The sequence below is a fragment of the Grampus griseus genome, assembly GCF_964374135.1.
Source record: "Grampus griseus genome assembly, chromosome: 3".
Classification (NCBI taxonomy): Eukaryota; Metazoa; Chordata; class Mammalia; order Artiodactyla; family Delphinidae; genus Grampus; species Grampus griseus.
The window spans coordinates 72,197,928-72,220,205 of NC_139019.1; the positions used below are offsets into that span (position 1 = coordinate 72,197,928).

Sequence of the window (22,278 nt, forward strand, 5' to 3'; positions counted from 1 at the left end):
TTCATGTATTTCCATAGAGACATAAATCTAAGTGCTAATATAACCCACAAAAATCCTTTGCTTGTTCTAAATACTAAACATCAAAGCAAAGAGTTTTAAAAACTAAAGAGAGAATGTTACCTTGGTTTTTTTTAGAAGACTAGCAGGACTGTAAGATATTTCCTGAGAGAATTGTTAATAAATATGCATTTTTGCAACTAACTCTTGAAAAGTCTGCATAGATTTACTCATGTATTTGAGAACCAACACCCAAATATTAATATCTACATTTATTACTTTTGACTTGGACTCATATTTGAAATTATTGGGTTTTTTCCCCCTCTGTCCATGACATATTGTAACATGGATTGCACGTTCTGTGGATCAGGAGACATAAAGTCCTATCTTTGTGCTCAGTTTCAGCTTCTGGGGAGGATGACATTCTATCACTCTGAGGGCCCCCAGGAAGGAGGCAAGAGACTTTTATATATCTTACATACACATTCTCTAATTTAGGTCAGGCCACACCAAATATCCCTCTGAATTTGGAAGCAATCTGACAAACTCTTTTCATGAAATGCGGTAACATACAATTAGACAGAAATTAAACCCTTTCTAAAAAAAATCAGGATAGATCACAGTGTATCTGTTCCAATTCTAGTTTACAGTTCTGGTTACTTTACTAGAGCAGAGCAACTAAAATGATCCAAGTGTATGAAATGGGCATGTAGGCCAAGAAGTTAATAATCCTCCATTTAGAAAGGTGAAAGACTAGGCTATATACCTGTGACTTTTAAAATTGTAAACCAGTTTATCTAATTCCAAGAAATTAAAGTTATCCCTTGAAGCTAAAAAAAGATAGAAAGGACGAGTAAATAACTGCACAGCAGTGTAACGTTATGGGACTCGCCTCAAAGGTGATTTGGAAGAATCACAACTTACAATAACTTTAGATGATAATGCCATAATTTTATAGTTATTGAGGAACCTAAGCATGGTTTGAGGTACTATTACTATTCGGAGAATAATATCAAAGAAACCTGCTCTGCTTCCCATAACTCTGTTGATGTTGATCTATCAGAGGTAGACATTGGGTTAAAATCATCCTAATTTTGACTCTGGAGTACAATCCATATGGCCTTATGAACTTAATGAGATGCTGTAACGTTCCATAATCCACTTCGTTTTTAACATCAATACATGAACTAGGTCATGTTTGATGTACTTGTAGGAGGGTGAGTCTCCTGTTTTGAAGTGCTTTTAAGCTGAGACCTCACATTTGTTCTTTTTTGTTCTCTTATGATGGAGAAATGCTTTAACACATTAGTCAAACTAAAGCTTTCCCTTTTAAATGATGAATAGTTTTATTTACTCTATAGATTACTAAGTATCTAAGTGCCAACACAATGTCATTGTTTACAGTAAGTAACAGGAGATAATTGTCTATAAATTGCTAAATACTAAGACTTACAGGATAAGTAAATCAGCCCAATCCAGAATACTTTGAAGCATGCTTATTCTTTTGTTCAGGTTTATTAAACTGCAAGACTATTCTAAAAAAAAAAAAAGAATATTCTAGTTGTGCTTTTATATTTTACAAGCTGATAGTCTAATTGTTTTTCTAGGAAAAAAAACCTCTATCAGATGCCACCCATTCATTTTTAATTATTTTTAAATATAAGAGATATTTACTCAATTTCTGTGTCAGATTCTTCTAAAGATATTAAGTTCATATTCACAGTAATCGTTGTCCTAAGATAGCCATTATAATTATCAAAACAGTTTCATTCTATCTAATGGGGAGTTATTGACAAGAAGAATCGAAAAAATGTCAGAACTTAAAAAAAAAAGCAGTTTTAAGGGGTTACTGCAGGTGATAGAAGTCAGAGAGCTTAGTCTAATTCTGACATGGCATAAAAATGTTGGATTTCTCTAGCTATGTATCGATAATAACATGTATTGTTTAGGATGGCCCTGATTGCAAGTGACAGAAAGCAAGTCAAATATCTTAAATAGGCAGAATTTAGTTTCAGGGTTGATTAGTTCAGCACCCCAATGGCATCATCAGGGGCCCAGCCTCTTTACATTTGTCTCTTTTGCTCTCCTCAAAGGTTTTATTTTATTTTCTCCGCCTTGCCCCTACGTGGTCTTGAGCTGGCTGCAGCAGCTCTAAGTATCCCACAACTCTGCCTAGGCTTGCCAAGGGAAAAGCACTTATCTGGATCCAGTTTTAAGAGCAATGAAAACTTTCCTGAAAACCACCCAGAGCGTTTTCCTGCACGTCTCTTTGACCAGAATTGTGTTCTGTGACCTTTCATAAACAGTCTTGGGACAGTTTAACACAGCATTCTTCAGTAGATCTTTCTTCGATGATGGAAATGTTCTGCCCTCTTCAGTGTGGTGGCTACTGGCTACATCTGGTTATGAGCCCTTGAAATATGGCTGGTACAATTGGAGCCTGAATGTTTAATTCTATTTAATTTAAATTAATTAACATTTAAATAGCCACATGTGGCTAGTGGCTACTGTATTGAACTTCATAGGTCACCCAGAGGCTGATCTCCTGGCAACCTCTTCCCTCTGGAGTAAACCCTTCCCTCTAATACACAGAACTTGTGTACTCTAAGGTGTTTCGTATTGACTTTTGTTCACCCTAGAAAACTTTTCAGGATTGACAACTTTGTTTTCCTGTCCTTAGCTTATTAGTAGCTGTAATCAAGAGGCATCACGCTGAAGGGAGAGTTGCAGGAATATGGGAATCAATAGAGATGAGCAACAAAAAGTAAAAAAGGTGACAGTTACAGCTATCATTAGGTGGGAGAAGAGAAAAAAACCTAAGCTAACAAGCGAATAACTGATATAATAATCCAGTGATCATTTGGGTTTTAGATTGATCTGTAGAGAAGGCAGAGATACATAAGTAACGCAATACAAAATTTATAAATATTTTAAAGAGATTTTCCTGGGAAAAAGTGTTAATGTTTGGCTTGTGGAGGGATAAACTTCAGTGATTTGGACAGTATGTCCCGTTTGTAAGTGATGCCAAACAGTAGTTATTTACTGGATATCTATATTCATATACAAACAGTACATATGTATATACACATACAAACATTCGAATATTGTATAGATAGATAAGATCTTTGGTCCACTTTGGTAATAGCAAAAGAATCCAGCGGTTCTTTAGAGTTTTTCTTATCTAAATCAAAGATTATCAATGTTATTATTTTGTTAAGGGTAATTTATCTTCCATCTTACTGTCTAATCATATAGAAAAGTTATTTGTGTTAGTAAACTGATTAATTGCCTTTTTCCAACGGATTCTGTAACCTACATAGTGCTAGGGGAAAAAGCAAATGAAAATTATTCAATCAGCAACTTGGTTTTCTACATAATTGCCAAGGAATCAGTTTTTACAAACCTGTTTAGAGTATACCTTTAGGTAATACCTGGAATTGTTACACTTTATTTTTAAAAATTTCTATTTATAATTATACCTTTTTGTACCCTGTGATTTACATATTAAGGGAATTTAAACCAAAAAAAAGTTACAATTTTTAAAAAACTGACTTGTAAATTTCAATTATGTTTGCTGAATACAGCTCTTCAATATCAGATAAGAAAATAAAAGATAAATACTTATATAGTGTTTAGGAACTTGGTAATTGAAGTATTTATTTCTTTAAATCTATTCAGTATCTCTCCCAAGGCCAGTTGAGGCTAGGCTGCTTGAGGTTTTTTTAGCCGCATTCTTTTCTCCTAAATAAAAAATGCATCTAGATAATCATCATACATTACACTTACAGGCTAATAGAACCTAGCCCATTCTCCTGCCACTGGCTTTGAATCCTGGACTGCCACCAGGTGTCATGCTAGCATTTTAATTGAAGCTTAATAGACTTAATTAAATATTACTGATCTGGTCAAGTTTAACTGTACTAAATTTATATCATGAAATGGGAGTATAGTGGCGAATTACCAAGTTAGGGGAAAAGGCTGTGAATAAGTTCTTCTTGTGAACTAGAAAGAAACAGCTGACTCAGGAGTATTTCTCCTTTGCCCAGCCCTAATCCCCTTGCCTCATATTGTTACCATCCACCACAGTAAACTCATAGTAAAGCACATATTTGTGATCATGTGGCCGACAATGAAATGAGACTTCCAAGGCCCTGCTTTTAAGTCAGTGTGGTAACACACACAGACCCCCTCCACACACACTGTCACACTCAACCTGAACCTTCAGTTGAAGGTGACTCTGACCATCACAGGAAGTTCAAAGTGTACATTTGTGAGTTTGGAGCAACAGCTTAAATAGTTTATAAGCTACCTAAGTAACAATGCAGTTTCTGGCTATACTGTGTACCTGTGTGGGTGGATTGGGCAGGCAGCCCCAGGACCTGCGCACCTGTCCCAGAACACCTCATGGCAGCCTTCCTAAAAGTGGATTACTCCTGATTTCTTGGCCAAATTTCTAGGCTGAAAGCCTTGGCTAATGCAAAGCCTCACTTCCTGTGTGGAACTTTGTCTACCTAACGCAAACCTAAGCATATTGAAAGCTTTTCCCAGAAGGATTTCTGAGAGGCATTTCTGTGCTGACAATTAGTCACAGACCCCATGTGCGCATTTTGCAGATGCCCAGTCCACTTATGCCAACGTGTGGTGTACGTACTTGAGAAGTTTGTTCCATGGCTTCAGAAAAGATAATGAAGAAACAAAATGTCAAACAAATGCAGCGTCTCCTGCTTGCCACGGAAGCGTTGATGAATGAGCTAATACATGCAGCGTACAGGGCAAAGCAGCATACACAAGCCAGTTGTTATGTTTCAACACTTCTTAGACAAAATAACCCTACTGAGGATGAGAGTGGAGTAAAAGGCTTAAGTGATAAAGCAAATAGGTTACTTTGTGCAGCACATTTAAATTTTAAAAGGCAGGAAATATTTTCAAAATATATATACGTTCTACATTTAAAACCTAACATTAAAAGAAATTTATACAAATTGCAAGATAAAAGATTTATGCGTTAGTCCTGAGGTTCTTATCTTCCCCTTGAAGTAGTATAGGTAGGTGAATTCAAGTAGATTTAAAGAAAATAAGAATAATGTTCTTCACACTACTTGGAAATGTAGATGTTTAGGTTAAAAATCATCTCAGTGAGAAAGAACACATTTTGTTCCTGGTTTTGGCACCCAGGAGCATAAGGTTGCTTTAAAAATTCATAATCACCACTGTTGTAATTACATAATTATTTCTAGTAGACAAAAACGGGTAATTACCAAACCTGAGTTTTGGTAGCACCATTCACAATTTTATGCCTGAAAAATCCTATTCACCTCCCTAAATATCTCTATTTAGCAAGCCACCTGATCATGGAAAATTAGATTGGAATTTGATTCTTTTCTTAAACAGTAAAACTTGTCTAAATTATTAATCTGCTTAATTTGTGCTTTCCTTTTAGTAGGGAAATAAGCAAGTAGATATTTGAAATTTAAAGTTACCCTTGGGCTTAATAACTGTGAGGATTTTATATGTCTTGTCAAGTGGACTGGATTAAAATTGGAACATGAATGTTTCCTGAGATGTTGTGCTATGCGGCCTTATGTGCTTACCCTTTCCAGAGATTTTACCATGCTTCTGTTTATTCATGGATTGTAAAACCACACATGGGCTTTTTTTGTTTCTACAGGTCTCTGCCTGGCTGTTCTTTCCCATATCTTCTGTGCCAAGTATTCCATGTTTGCAGCTAAACTTCTGACTCACATGATGGCAGCCAGCTTAGGTACACAGGTAGGAGAGCGCTGGGATTTCCCACTTTCATGTGATGTTCATGTTTCTTCTTCTGTGATCCTTGAGTATAAGTAAAGTTTAATCTCAATTTAGTTGAAATAAGCTTGTTTAAATTGTAGTGGAGGAGGCTGGGGAAGGAGAGCAGTAAGAGGAAATGAGAGTATCAGGTCTAAAAAGTGTCTTTTGTGAACTTTCTACAGAGAAATACCTTCGTGTCACCGCTTACAAGAAAATAACTGCTGCTTATCATGAAGCATCATATTGTCAATTTATGTATTACTAATGTGTATATATGTTAAAATGAGCACATTTTAATTTAATCTGAATAAAATATGCTCTGTTACAGATCCTTTATATGGAGAGCATTAAAATGATATATACTATTTATTTATTTATATTTGGCTGCATTGGGTCTTTGTTGCTGTGCGCAGGCTTTCTCTAGTTGTGATGAGCGGGGACTACTCTTCGTTGCCCTGTGCAGCTTCTCGTTGCGGTGGCTTCTCTTGTTGTGGAGCACGGGCTCTAGGTGTGCGGGCTTCAGTAGTTGTGGCACGGGGGCTCAGTAGTTGTGGCTCGCGGGCTCTAGAGCAGAGGCTCAGTAGTTGTAGTGCATGGGCTTAGTTGCTCCACGGTATGTGGGATCTTCCCGGACTAGGGCTTGAACCCGTGTCCCCTTCATTGGCAGGTGGATTCTTAACCACTGCGCCACCAGGGAAGCCCAAAATGATATATACTTTAAGACATCCGGATAATATATTTTGCTTCATTTAATATTATAGAATACAGTTTGGTAGAACATTCTTTTTTGAAAAACCGTTTCTATGGCAGAAGAAATAGTGTGAAAAGCATTGAGTCATTCATTAGCATGCATTTTAAAGCACACAGTTTAAAGCCCAGAAGGTAGATCAAAAAGATGAAATTAAATGCCTTTTCTGTCCATAAGATATTCACAGTCTGGAACAGTAGATGTACATACAAATAACTCTAATGCAGTGTAATTAGTGTGAACACAGACTATTTGTAAATATAGTTGAGGACTTAATATTTCTGCGAAGGTAAGGGAAGTCTTCACAGAGGAGGTGATATTTGGGGTGGGCTCAAATGAGAAATTCGTGCAGTTTGTTGATTAGGAGTAAGATGGGCATAGACATCTATATAAGCAAACAGGAAAAAGCATAATCACTTCTACTTGAAGACTGTAATTACAGTTTCAACCGGAAGAATACACTATATGATGTTATTATTGAGAAAACTTTGTAATATTGTTTTATAAAATTTCCTCATTTCTGGGTAGGTGGGTGCACATCTGAAGTGCAGAAAATGCTGGTGCCTGATTGTGTGCTGGTGTATGCATGTGTTCAGTTTACGTAAATTTATTGTGCTGTCCTTACACTTAGGAGTTGCACGCATTTTAGAATGCTAATGGCATTCTATTGAACTCCAAACAGAACCTTTAAAAATAATACTAGAGGAGGAGCTGAAATATAAAATGGAAGATTATCTGGGACATTGGACTTCTCTTGCCTTTTTTGGTCCCAGGAGTGAAAATGACATGAGTAAATTTCATAACTCTATTTTTTAGGGAACAATGAAGTGCTGAATTCTAAGTAGAAGATTCCAGATTGTGCTTTTAAAGTACCTATGAACTATGAGAGGTAACAGCTGTTACCAAAGGGGGGCTTACATTGAGTTTGACGAGACTATTTATATTGCCTTGGTAGCTATCTTAGTTGTCTGATCTTGCCTTTGCTTCTTGTATTTAAGATCTTAGAAAACCCACCTTCCATAATTAGAGTTTACTTGGCTGTATTCACCACCCACTCTGGTGATTTTTTGGCAGCAGAATTTGTACAAGTCTTAATTATAGAACCATAGAATTACAGACAACTCTTCAGTGTCCTAGCAGACAAATTTGCTCATGTCTAGGGATGTAAAAAAAAGACAGGATTTATATCTTGGGACACTGCCTTCAGAGTCACATTATACTTAACATTAATTTTGGAGAAAATAGTCAAATCCATGTTATTCAGTATATTTTTAGAATAGATAAAGCAACGTGGCATGAAAAATCCTACAATGTATGACTTGTCATGTGACGTAACTAAAAAAGAACTTCCGTAGTTTATTTTTGGCAGGAAGAATTGTTGATAGGTTGTGGATAGAAAGTACTGTTTCCTCAAAATGTTTTACCTATCTACTTTGATTTTTAAAAATACTCTCTAAATTAAAGAGAATAATTTTCTCCTTTAAAACCTTTTAGCAAAGCCTTTGAAAAATTCTTAGACTCTCCAAAAAAAAGGAATGAAGCTGACTGCAGGAACTTGGGCCTACCCTTTCATTTATGAATTTTAAAATCACGTTTATATCTCCAGTTACAGAATCTTGCCAGTGGGGGGATTCCAGTTCCAGTCTTGGACCTCTCATTTGGGATCCTCCATCAACTATATGTTCACATTCTTATAGTTTAAGTTTCCTGTAGAGAAGTCTTAAAAAATACAGTTTGGCCTGTGGGTCTTTGGCTAAAAGAGTAAAATTTCTCTAGCTGACCTCAAGTGTTTGAGTTGTGAATACTCTGTAGACAGGTCTGCCAAGACCATTTGGTTTTAAATCTTTATTGCTGGCCTAGGACTAAGTCGAATGGCTTTTGTGGAAAGGGGAAGAATAAAAATGTAATGGCCTCTGACTTCCTTTTAGGGCAGTGTGTCAGTGAGGGAAGCAATCAGCATCAGGAAAATGTGATAGTCTGTGTTTCTCAAAACATATATTGTATCTAATGTTCTTCCTTTAAAAGACAAAAGATTCTGCTTTAATCTAGAATTTGTGTCGTTCAAGCATCTTTGAGAACCACTGACTATAAATTACCAGCAGGTGGCAGTAAAAGATTTTTTTTTTTTTTTTGCAAAACCGGTTTTTAGTCTCTAGCAAAGATGGAGTTCAGTAGAGAACTTAAGATGTTTTCACAGCACTTCTTGCACTGGGCTAGAGAGTATTCTTCTGCAACTTAGCAAACATGCATTTGTGATTTTCTACCTTTCTCTTTTTATCCCCTTTGTTCAGAATTGAACTAATGAGTCTGAAAGGTACGGTAAGAAAGCTTGTGCATCACTAGCTTGGACTATATCTTTCTGTCATTTATCATTTATAGTTAAATTCAGGGGTATAACATTATTTTCATTATATTTATGTTGTATAAGCTTTAAGAAGTGTGTTGTTGGAGAAAAGTATGTTTAAATGTCGCAGAAGTTTTAAGATAAGATCTGTGTTTTCAGTATTGTTTATTTTAAAAGTATTTTTCGGGGTTTCCTTGGTGGCGCAGTGGTTGAGAGTCCGCCTGCCGATGCAGGGAGCACGGGTTCGTGCCCCGGTCCGGGAGGATCCCACGTGCCGCGGAGCGGCCGGGCCCGTGGGCCATGGCCGCTGAGCCTGCGCGTCCGGAGCCTGTGCTCCGCAACGGGAGAGGCCACAACAGTGAGAGGCCCGCGTACCGCAAAAAAAAAAAAAAAAAAAAAAAAAGTATGTATTTTTCTTCAGTGCCAAGTTAATGTTTCTCACTCATCTAAAAGAAAATGATTAAATGGCAAGAAATTGTGAGATCATTATCTTTAAATATGAAGGAGAAGAGAGCAAACAAATTTTCATGGCATTGGTGATATTTCTTGGAAAAACATCTAATTATATCTTAGGAATTTTTATCTTAGAATCACATTGCCAGCCCATGTGTGCCCTGATAAGGCTGGTAAACAACTAGGACAAAGGACAAGTTTGCAGTTCAGGGTTCTCAGTTCTGGGGGTTCTGTCAGGAAAAGCAATTCTCCAAATCTAAAAAAAGAACAGAAGTTTCCTCATAGAAAGATGATAAGATAGCACTGCATTTACTCTGATTAATAAACTTAACCAGAGGGAAACGTTTGTTTGTTTGTTTTCTCTGTTTTTTGTTTGCATGGCTTAAGCACCTTTTTCTGAAACTGAAGAGCAAATTAGTCTAGCAAAAAATGTATGTAAAAATACTCTCTGAATTCAGATGACACCGAATATCTGAGAATTTGAAATACTTAAATATGAATTTTGGGTAGCCGCTGGATGTATGGGAGTTTTAGCTTCCATAGGCCCTCTCCTTAAGAAGGGACAAGGAAATCGCCTTAAAATTCAGAGGACAGTCCTCTGGAATTTAGCAAAAAGTTGGACTGTAAGTGACTAGTCCTGTTTCCTCATTCTGTAATGCTTTGGGATGTCGTCTTGCAATGTCATTTTGTTTCCCGGGTAGGATTCTGTGTAGATACTCCTGCCAATAGATTCTGCTTTAATCTGCAATTTATGTTATTTTAGCTTTGAGTATCTAGTATTTTTGAGATGCAGAATCATTGGCTGTACGTGAAGGAAGCCAGAAGCCAACTGTGACCTCTTCAGTACTGATTCCTTATGGCTACTCCAGGGTCTGGTTTCTCTCCTGGCAGCTTGCACTGTTGTGTTGAGTCTGTCAGCTCAGGAAAGTCATTGTGTGTGAAGGGTCTGAAAACATGTATCTTATAGGCATATCTTTTTGGGTTGAAGCAGAGTCAGACAGAAATTGTAAAATGTTCATTACTCAGAACAGATTTTTCATTAGCTGGAAGTTTTAGTTAATTGCTTGTTAAGCAGGGTATCCTTTGTTATTTCTACTTTTGTTATTTAAGAAAAAGGAATTTAAGAGTTTGAGTACAAGAATAAAAATTGGACCTTGTTTTGAGGATTGGGAAGCATGAAGGATCATTATTCAGTGAAACATTTATGATCATTTGTTCGTGTAGATGTAAATGGATTAGGAAAGTGTTTCCTAAAGTTGGATGTAGGCATCTTGTTAAAATTCAGATACTAAATCATTAAGTCTGGGTGGGTTTCTGGATCCCACTAGTTGAGAGATTAGGTTAGCTCTGTTAGGACCCAGATACATTTCTGGTTGTTGTTGCTGCTGTTGCTGTTATTGTTTTTATTATTACTATTATTATTATTACTAAACCCATAGTACTAACCTATTTTCTTTACTCTAAAAATAATTTCTGTAAGAAATTCCATTAATTAAATTTTTACTTCATTTAAAGTGTCATTGCCTTGAAACCGCTTACAAACATTTATCTTTCCATCCTGAAGGGAAAACTTCGGGAACCGTTTCCTTCTGGCTTTCTTTTCTTCCTCCTGGGTTACTAAGAAAAGATCCTCAGACATGGGAACTAATGTAGGACTGAGAGTGCAGACCAGACTTTTATTTTGGTCTTTCTCATAGCATTTCACACTTGCAGAACTTCTCGGTATTGTACATGGACGTAAACCACTAGAAAGAAGGTGTAACCAGCACCTCTACCACCATGTCTTTCCTATAAAGAGCTTGTAAGCGCCTCCACTTCAATAGTATTGAGTATGTAAGGCTTTTATTTTTTATACAAAAAATTGTTAGGTATTTAACTGTACCTTTCCTTCACATAGACATTAATTTGGTGAACATGAATAAAGAGCATTCTGCACACAGATATGAATATACATTTGAGTTGAACTTATTAAACTATTTGATTCTAGTTTAGGTATGCTCATTAATGTGGCCAAAATAGTATCACTATTCATGACTATGAATGCCCATTCAATCATCCAGCAGTGAAATTAAAGCAAAAAAAAATTGAACAAACCCTACTTATCCCCCATCAGGATCATCATTCATCTATGAACTCATCTGCTTCCACCTCATCTACCATATGCACAGTATTGAGATTGTGCAGTGGGAAATACCAGGCAAGATATATACACATGAAGCACGTAGATAACAGTCTGAAAATGAACCTTATGGTAAGAACCAAGTTGTATGTAGAAGAAAGTCTCCTCTTCTCTAGGATACTAGGTAGTATTGCATAAGCTGTGGGTGAGGGCCTTAGCTTGAAAAGGCTCCACAGAGCAAGTGGAATCAGACTCGGTTGTTGAAAGATGGATAAGATTTGAAGAAATAGGATGTGGCACATTCTAGGCAGGGGAAAAGAACAAGAATAAAGACCTGAAGGGTTTAGTGACCCTGGGAATTCCACTTAGGTAAGACCTGCCCCTGGCATAGGGAACTAGATAAGCCATCAAAGGTGAGGTAGTTGTATATTGTCTGAGAATTGGTGGGAGTCACCAATGGAGTAGTCCGAAAGGGCACAGTGTGAAAGGATTGTTCCAAAGGATTGATCTGGCAATTAGGGTTTAAATAAAAAATGGATTAAAATAGAAGAATGCCTGGAGATGGGTTTAGAGAGGCAGGGTGGGGAGCTTCTACCATCATCTGGTTATGTTGGGTCACGTAACCAGTGGCAGTGGACAGTGGTAGTGGCAATGAAAATTCAAAGGAAAGAAGAGGAACTAATAAAAAACACCCTGTTTTGTGCTATGAAAGTATTACTGTTTTAGTTTTCTATTTAAATCAATACAAAGGTCACACTGTAAATTTTATTTTATTTAATAAACGTGTTAATAAACATTAATATAATACCTACTAAGCATTATATGAGGTCGGCACTAGTACTCTTCCTATTTTACAACTGAGGAAACCGAGGCACAAAGAGTTTTAAGTTATTTGTCCTAGGTCATGGAGCGATACGTTACAGAACTGGAAATTGAGCGTAAGCACCCTTTAACCACTACGTATACTGCCTCATAAATCGTGAATTAATGAGATTTACCCTATCACCAAAGAGATAGATAGCCTTTTCTTATTTAAGTCATTTGAAGTTTTAATAGATGGAGAAGGATACATGCAATTTTGGGCATTAGGAATTTAGAGTTCCCATAGCACATTTAAGCTAGTGATTTCAATGTTAGCTACATAAACAAGTGTTGACACTATAAAATAGTTCTTTGGGACAGGTTGAGGAGAGAACCTGATTATAGAATACATGTAACTAATGTCACAAGGGCTTGCCTTTATGGCACTGAACTGTGCCGTAAAACATTTACATGTATTGCTTTATTCACTCCTTGTAACAACCAGATGAGGTGGGTACTTTTATCATCCCTATTTTACAAATGGAAAGAATGGGACTAAGAAGTTCAGTTACCTGCCCTAACCTTCAGAGCTGGAATGTGGCAGCTGGAAGGGTCTGAACTCAAGTCCATCTGCTTCCAAAATCTGTGTGTTTTAAGACACTGTGCTGTGTGGAATGAGAAGGATCGTTAGAAGCAGCTAACTAAAGCATAGTTAAAGTTTCTGAGGCCAAGGAAGGAAAAGATGTTTCAAATGGAAGGATTTAGCATCAGTGGGAGATTAGTCCTCCAGTTTGGCAAGAACAAAGTCACTGGAAACCTTGGTGAGAGATGATGAAAATAAGACACAAAAGGTTAGGGAGTTCAGTCGATCGGGAGGAAATGGAAGGGTTGTTCAGACCACACCTGAGAGAAGCTTGGCGGTGAAAGAAGGGACCTGTTGGGGCACAAGAAGTGGGAACAGCTCTGGCGCCTCTGATATAAAAAGCTCGCTGAAGGGAAGCTGGACCCTGGGGCTATCAGCTACCACCCACCAAAGGGGTAGGTCTCCTCTTCTCCCATCCCACTCCCCCTCCCACATTGGTATTTTTATTTTCTTGAAATAGAACTTTCTTTAGCAGTTTGATGAAAGGGTAATAGGAATTGGTAAATTTCTCCGTGATCCATGTTTTTATTTATACTTTTTGATTACTTTGACATTTTTTATGCCTAAGACAAGTAACTTCCTGCTCGTGTGCCTAACCTAATCATGTTATACCTAGGAGACAATTAAAGCTCTAGTTTGAGCTCGTTTTTTCCCTGCATTTCTTGAATCCAAATTTTCTTTGATGACCTTACATTTTTGGTATTATTATTATTGAATTTCACGTAAACTTGCAGTCAGTCATGAAGTAAATCTGTAGCTAGTGTTTATCAAATAATGTTATAATCCATTCTACAACCAAAAATATTAATATTATGCTATTCACAAGTATGTGCTTTGAGGGATTAAGATGATATTGGTATTTAAATGGAGGAAAACTTGAAGAAATAATAAGTTTCATGTTTGCTTTCTTCTTAAGAACATATTTATGTGTCAAAATTTTTTATTCTTAAAATCTTTTAATAATAAAATCCAGCTCCTTTTTTCCAGCAAGCTTTCAAAATTCAGCTCAACCGTAGATTCACTAAATTGAAAATAAGTGGACGCTGAAGATACAAAAATAGTATCATGGTCACACTACTGGGAAATTCAAACTTTCCCAAGTGCTGAAGTAGCAAAGCAACAGAAAGAGTGAGTAATATTCTGAATGAGGCTACAGTGACATTATCATGTTTGCAACATGGCTTTTGTTACTAGGAAAAATTATGAAGCAAATCCAGACTTTACCAGAAAATACCAGTTTGGAATCTTCTGTTACAGCCTCAAAAATATAAACTATCCTTGACTTTTAAAAGTCTTCTTTTGATCTCCCTAAGTAAGGAAAATCAGCATCTGAGAAAAAATGTTTTTATGAAAGTTTAATGATAGCTCTAAAGAACTTTAAGTAACAAATATGGAATGTAGGAGGAAGAGTCCCATTTTTGGAATTAGAGGACCAAATGGGGGAATATCTCTGAGCTGCAATCAGAAAATCATTGGAAAAATAATAAGTATGCCTGGGCTTCCCTGGTGGCGCAGTGGTTGGGGGTCCGCCTGCCGATGCAGGGGACATGGGTTCGTGCCCTGGTCCGGGAAGATCCCACATGCCGCGGAGCAGCTGGGCCCGTGAGGCATGGCCGCTGAGCTTGCGCGTCCGGAGCCTGTGCTCCGCAACGGGAGAGGCCACAGCAGTGAGAGGCCCGCGTACAGCAAAAAAAAAAATTAAAAAAAAATAATAAGAATGCCTGCCTTGCAGAGTTGTTAAGAGGATAATAGGTCATGTTCAAAAATCTTGAAACACAAGGCCTAGGGAACAAACGAGGGGCAAAGGCGGAGGGTAAGGATGATTCCTGCTGCCACACAACACTGCAGAGGCCCGTTGGGTTCTGCTCTGAGTCCAACGCTTCCTAATGCCCTCTGGAGAGCTGAGCTTGCTTTTCTCTTCCGGAGGTTTTCTTAAATCAACAGCAAGGGAGGTGAAAGTTTCTTCAGCCCCACCGTTTTTAAATAATTGCCTCTATCATGCCTATTATCACACCTCTCACTGTACTCTCCCAGAAGGGTTTTTATGTTGGTCTGCATTATCTTTAGACACTATATTAATTTTTGCTTTGTTTATATTTTTCAAATGTGATTTTTTCCTCCTAATCTTAAGTATCTTCTAAGTGTTGTGTCTTTATTGCTTGTGTTGCATTGTTAGAACCTTAAGAACGGTAGAGATATAGATAGATATTTGAAAAAAAAACTGCATGTGTGTCTGTGTGTATATGGTTTGACCTTGGGAATGTGGATGTGTGTACATTTGAAATTTGCAATAGGTATTTTAAAAAAAATTTATAGAAGTATAGTTGATTTACAATGTTGTGTTAATTTCTGCTGTACAGCAGAGTGACTCAGTTATACATATATTCTTTTTCATATTCTTTTCCATTATGGTTTATCACAGGATATTTTTATTTTAACATCTTTATTGGAGTATAATTGCTTTTCAATGGTGTGTTAGCTTCTGCTTTATAACACAGTGAATCAGCTATACATATACATATATCCCCATATCTCCTCCCTCTTGCATCTCCCTCCCACCCTCCCTATCCCACCCCTCCAGGTGGTCACAAAGCACAGAGCTGATCTCCCTGTGCTATGCGGCTGCTTCCCACTAACCATCTTTTTTACATTTGGTAGTATATATAAGTCCATGCCACTCTCTCACTTCGTCCCAGCTTACCCTTCCCCCGCCCCGTGTCCTCAAGTCCATTCTCTACGTCTGCATCTTTATTCCTGTCCTGCCCCTACGTTCTTAAGAACCATTTTTTTTTTAGATTCCATATATATGTGTTAGCGTATGGTATTTGTTTTTCCCTTTCTGACTTACTTCATTCTGTATGACAGTCTCTAGGTCCATCCACTTCACTACCAATAACTCCATTTCGTTTCTTTTTATGGCTGAATAATATTTATCACAGGATATTGAATATAGTTCCCTGTGCTATATAGTAGGACCTTCTTGTTTATCCATGCTATATATAGTAGTTTGCATCTGCTAATCCCAAACCCCCAATCCTTCCCTCCCCCCCCACCCCCCGACAGCCACACATCTGTCCTCTGTGTCTGTGAGGATGTAGATGTGTTCATTTGTGCCGTATTTTAGATCCCACATATAGGTGATATCATATGGTATTTGTCTTTCTCCTTGTGACTTATTTTGCTTAGTATGGTAATCTCTAAGTTCATCCATGTTGCTGAAGGTGGCATTATTTCATTCTTTTCTATGGCTGAGTAATATTCCAGTGTGTGTGTGTGTGTGTGTGTGTGTGTGTGTGTGTGTGTGTGTATCTATCTAGATAGGTAGATAGATACACACACACACACACACCACATCTTCTTTATCCATTCATCTTTCAGTGGACATTTAGGTTGTTTCCTTGTTTTATCTATTGTAAATAGTGCTGCTATGAACATAGGGGTGCATACATCTTTTCCAATTATAGTTTTGTCTGGGCATATGCCCAGAAGTGGGATTGCTGGATCATATGGCAACTCTGTTTTTAGTTTTTTTTCGAGGAACCTCCATGCTGTTTTCCATAATGGCTGCATCAGTTTATGTTCCCACCAACCGTGTAAGAGGGTTCCCTTTTCTCCATACTGTCTCCAACGTTTATTATTTTTAGACTTTTTAAATAATGGCCATTCTGACTGTTGTGAGGTGGTACCTCTTTGTAGTTTTGAATTGCATTTCTCTAATAATAGTGATGATGAGCATCTTTCCATGTGCCTATTGGCCATATGTATGTCTTCTTTGGAGAAATGTTTATTTAGATCTTCTGCCCATTTTTTGATTGGGTTTTTTTTGTTGTTTTGTTTTGTTTTTGAGTTATATAAGCCATTTGTATATTTTGGAAATTAAGCCCTTGTTGGTCGCATCATTTGCAAATATTTTCTCCCAGTCCTTACGTTGTCTTTTCATTTTGTTTATGGTTTCCTTTGCTGTACAGAAGCTTGTAGGTTTGATTACGTCCCATTTACTTATTTTTGGTTTTATTCCTATTGGGAATAGGCATATTTTTAACAAAGGGACACTAGTTAACGAAACAGTACTGCTAAGGACTACCGTAAGCCCTTGATCTGCGTAATTCCATGTAATCCTTACGACACCCTGTGAGACCGTCAGTATTATTATGATTGCCTCTGCATTGCACATGAAAAATCTGAGACCCCAAAAGGTTACATTACTTGCCCAGGCCCAATGCCCCATCTCTGTCTGAGAAAGACACCTCAGAACCCTTCAATGGTGCCTTTCCCCTCCACTTCCATGGAGCATAACAGCATGGTCTCCTGCAGACAGCTTTAAAAAAAAAGAAGAAAAAGCCTTGTTGAGATTGAATTCACATGCCATACATTGCAGCCATTGAAAGTGTACAATTCAGTGGCTTTTAGTATATTCACCGAGTTGTGTACCCATTTCCACAATCAGTTTTATTTTTGTAGCTTTATTGACGTATAGTTAACATTTGCTACTAGAGTAATCATGTTAGTAGGCCTCTCTTTAATCTTTTTGCTCCTCAACATCTTGCTTCCTTTTGTGGCTCTTTTCAGTGACTGGCCCTCACAAAATTGGTTTTTATGTTTCCATATACATCTGTAAGTCCCAGGAAGCTGTGCCTGAATTTTAGCTTCTTGCTTTACCTACAGTGTCTTACACTTAATTGCCTATCTGCCTAACTGAACTTTAAGTTCCTGAGCAAAGCGACTATTCTTTTTTTACATCATATACTATGCCAAAAGGTGTATAAGAGGGCCAAAATAACAGCAGTTATACAAGTAAAGTAGCGTTTTCTATCGGCTTGTTAGTTGTGTGAGTCCAGAACCACCTTTCTGGCAGAGCCCCATTTGGATCCCATCTCCTGGGAACGTGTACTTTGTGTTCTGCCAGGGATGAGGAGGAACTTGGTTTCAGGCACTATGTTTTGGTTGTAAGCGTGAATGTTATTGCCAAGTTGAAAAAGTTACATGTCACATGTCAACAACCAAGTGCATTTCCTGGTCAGGTTTCACGTGTAGAAGATGGCATGTGCAAATGATTTTATGGGCCTGGAAACGGAGAAATTCCACAGCAACCCCAGAGCTCACCTCTAAGCCGCACCCCAACCCAATTTATGCCCTTGATCCTTCTGGAATACAGAAATCAAAGTTAAATGAAAGTCAGCTTCTGAATTGATATTCTCAATTTTTGCATGTTTTAAAACTATTTTAGTATGGATATCCCCTTTGAAAAATATGTATAGGATTAACCATATTTGGAAATTAAATGCATTTTATCTCTCTTCTTCCAGAGGATATCTCAATTGTATCCTTTCCTGTCAATCTTTGCCTTTATCATACTCATCTAAGCCATCTCTCTTTTATAGTAGTGTCCAAATTATTACCCATGGTTTTGCTTTGGCCCCTTTCTTTATAATCTGTTCTCTTCTCAGCAGCCACAGTAGTCCTTTGCAAGACTAAATCAGCTCAAGTCACTCTCCCACCTAAAATCCTTCAGTGACTTCCTACTGCACTAAAAGAGAAACTTCTGACCTGCATCCAACAGACCATGAGGATCACCCCTGCCTACATTGATCTCACCTCCTCCCATCTCCACCCGTTCACCCAGCACCAGTGACAGTGGACTCTTTTCAGGGCCTTAAACATGCCACCTCCTTCTTGTCTTGGGTCCTGGGTTCCAGTTAGTCTCTAAGCCTGGAAAGTTCTATACTAGTGCTTTGCTCATTCATGTATTCATTCATCCATCCTTCATTCACACTCAGCTCCCATAGTATCACCTCAGAACAGCCTCCCTGAGTAGCTCTCCCGCCCCACAATATCACATCCTCATTATGTTTGCTTTATATCATATATCGGTATCTGAATCCTCTTGTTCATTTGTTGTATTAATTCCCCTTCCTCGCTCCCTACTCCCCTTCTCCTAGAACGTAAACTCCATTAGATCAGGACTCCCCTGTCTTGCTCATTGCTGTGTTTCTAGCACTCACAAAAAACTTTTTGACACGTACTAGATTTCCAATAAAAACTAGTTAGAATAACAGAACAAACAGTGAGGTGAAAGGAAATTGCAGGCTTGCTCCTAATGAACGTCTTCAATTTAAAACTAACCTATCGGGCTTCCCTGGTGGTGCAGTGGTGGAGAGTCCGCCTGCCGATGCAGGGGACACGGGTTCGTGCCCTGGTCCGGGAAGATCCCACATGCCGCGGAGCGGCTGGGCCCGTGAGCCATGGCCGCTGAGCCTGCGCGTCCGGAGCCTGTGCTCCGCAACGGGAGAGGCCACGACAGCGAGAGGCCTGCATACGGCAAAAAAAAAAAACCCAAAAAACTAATCTATCACCATTTTCTCATGAAAATAAACTTCCTGTATTCTCAATTCCTTAAAAAAAGTCAGAATTAAAAAAAAAAGATTATTCATATTCTTAAAGAATTGTAATGTTGTAGTGATCTACAACTTATAAATAAATTGTAGTATAAATTTTGGTTTATAATTTAAATATGTTCAATTCACAATTAGCTTTTCCCCCAAAAGTAGTTATAAAGAGAAGTTAAAGATCCCAAGCCAGCCACTAAAGCCCTTTAACTCTTAATCTAGCTATTGTGGGTTCTATTAGTAATTTTTCTTCATGTAAAACACATTTCGATGTCTGGTGGGGAACTTCAAGAAAATCCTCCCTCCTTCCACAGCCTCTGTTACCTGGGTCGCCTTCCTTCAGAATTCCATAGAAGCAGACCTGACGGCTCAGAATGGGGCAGGGAGAGGGGAGAGGAAACTCGAGGGGAGAGGGAGACTTCTTGAAACCAGCTTCCTGAGTTTGAGTGGATGCTTGTGCAAGTGAGTTGGATAGCAAATGTGAAGGTTTTCTGGAGCTTGGGGACATAGTGTCAGGATAGAGAACTGGCTCATAAAGTAGCTTCATTAACTTCTTATTGAGAAGCGACGTTAGAGATGAGAGACCCGCCACTGGAGTACACAAAAAGTTTTTCAATATTCCACAGTAAAATTTCTGTATCCCATAGGAATAACGTTTTGTGTTAAGATTGAGTGTAGACACTCAAGATAGATAATAACTAATTATAATAGCTACTTCTGGTAAATAGTTAACTAGTAAATGTCTGTAGTGCCAAAGTAATTAAAATGGGCCGTTAAAAATAAGGATGCAAGTAACAAGGTTGTCATATTGGTAGTGTGTTGGAATTAGGGCTGGGATGAAATACCCCAACATACTGTAATATGTCTACACATAATGAACAGTCCTGCCTTGTTTAGAGTCATGATGAAACCAATGTTAGTTTCTGAGCTTATTGTATATAGCTAATACAACATCCCCAAAGCCTTTGAACTTATGAGTAAAGCATTCATTACAATGCCTGGTATTACAAGTGAGTTAATGAGACAAAACAGTCACAAAACCCCATTCCTTCCCCCCAAAAAATATTGTAAAAAATTAGAGACTTTGCCTTTAAGGAGTATGGTTTTGTACCTTGGAAATCTTTAATTAAAAAAGTAAAAGTATTGGTTAAGTTTCTTTGCCTCTTTGAATCTGCCTAGAAAAGTGTTCAATAAATATTTGTTTTAGAAGGGCAATATAAGCATGTTAAATTATATAAATAGAGGCGTGTAGGTATTGCTTACACAGTTTCTTCACTCCACAGAGGTACAAAGGCCAGAGGAGTTTAAGAGATTAACCCCAGGAAGACAGAGTAGCTGGAGTGCTGGAGTTAGCTCAGGTCATGGTCATTACTATTGTTAACTCACTAGGTGCTTGTGAGACTCCATAAAAAATGGTCTTATATTGTACAAACAGTCCTTACTTGAGCAACTTTCAACTCTTAGGATTAGGGATTGCTCTTTGAAAATGTTTGTCAGGGTAATTATTGAAGGCTCTTGTGTGAATGTAGACAAGTCAAATGAGGACAGGGAGGTCTGTCTATTACCTTGTGTTTGAGTCTAAATCAGAGCAGCAGAAAAATATATTTATTCTGTAGGTAACAAAAAGACCTTTTGTGAAGTTTTTGTGGAAACCCAATTTAAATTTATCTCCTTGTATATGCAACCACCATTCATTGTTCCCATTCTGCAAATATTATTGTCATATATAATGTATTAAGCTGTTTGGTAGTAACTGCAGACATAAAGATAAATAAAACATAGTTTAGACCCTGGTGCATTTATAGTCTACTGCAAAGGGGATAAACATGTAAATAAATGAATGCAATAGAGTGTGATAGGCAGTCTGTACAGCATACAGTGGGAACCAAAAATAGGGGAGTTTTTAATTCTATCCAGGATGAGGGGTAGCGTCAGGAAAATCTTTATAGCAGTGACAGTGCTAAAGCTGTCTTGAAAGATGAGAAGTCTTTACCAGGTAGACTCTACATATAATTAAAATACAGACTTTAGTAAAGGCAGAGGAATGGGCAGTGTCTGGCAGGATTGCTCTGCATTGGATTATATTCTGTTTATTTCGCAGGGCTTTTGGGATGTTTCCACTGGTTAAGGGTTGATGGTGACAGAAGGAGAATTACTTCTGCTGCAGACCTGGAAGAGCTGGAGAGTGGTCTCCAGACCTGAGCAGAACTGCTATTTGGGGAAGAAACAGGAAATGAGAATTTCTTATAGGTTTTTCTAGGATAAAAATTTGGAGGCCACAGATACATTTTTGTGTCTCATGAGCATTTTTCTTAGAAGTGTGTTAACTGGTCTAACCTGAAAAGGCTAACATATCCAACTCTATACCACAGCTCATAAAAAAATCAGAAGTCTCTATTCTGTAAAGTGTCAGTAGAAGTTCAGATGGGTTTTTTTGGTCGTTTATTAATGCATGAGGTAATATGTTTTAGAAATCGAAGCATTCATTATGCATGGAGATAAAAAGCTATTTCATATTTTAAAGAATAATTCCTCAGAACAATTCTAATGAACTCTTTGTTGTTAGCTTTGGTGAAGAAATAGGAAAAAGTTGATCAGGTATAAAGTATTTTTCAATGTTATTTCAAATATAATCTGCAATCATATGTTAAAGACCCATAAAGGCCTAAATCAATATAGTCATATATATTGCAATATTTAAACTTATTTAAAAATATTAATACAACACTACATTTTATATGCCCTTTTAAGTAAGCCCTAGGGACAAAATTCCAGAAAAAAAGCTACAGTGAAATTGTGATAACTCCAACTGTATAACAGTAGGAAATATATCCTGTGTATATTTTCTGTGATACTACCCTTTGTGAATTTCCTATTGAATTCATATTCTTGAGGTAAAGATAGAATTCAGAGCATAGAGAAATGCAGTGAAAATACCACAGGAAAGTATTTGTGGTGTTGTTTAAAATTCAGCATGTGTAAAGTTATCAACAGGCTTGA

The 22,278-nt window shown here is 37.7% G+C and overlaps 1 protein-coding gene across 1 annotated transcript in view; it reads left to right on the plus strand.

The window, feature by feature from the left end:
• Positions 1-22,278, plus strand: part of ADGRV1 (adhesion G protein-coupled receptor V1) — a gene marked incomplete at its 5' end in the record, with an annotated part of 563,397 nt that overhangs the window by 266,292 nt on the left and 274,827 nt on the right. The window contains one exon of the mRNA XM_082650308.1: positions 5,666-5,766. Coding sequence (XP_082506434.1) covers positions 5,666-5,766 — 101 coding nt within the window. The remainder of the gene's footprint in view (positions 1-5,665; positions 5,767-22,278) is intronic.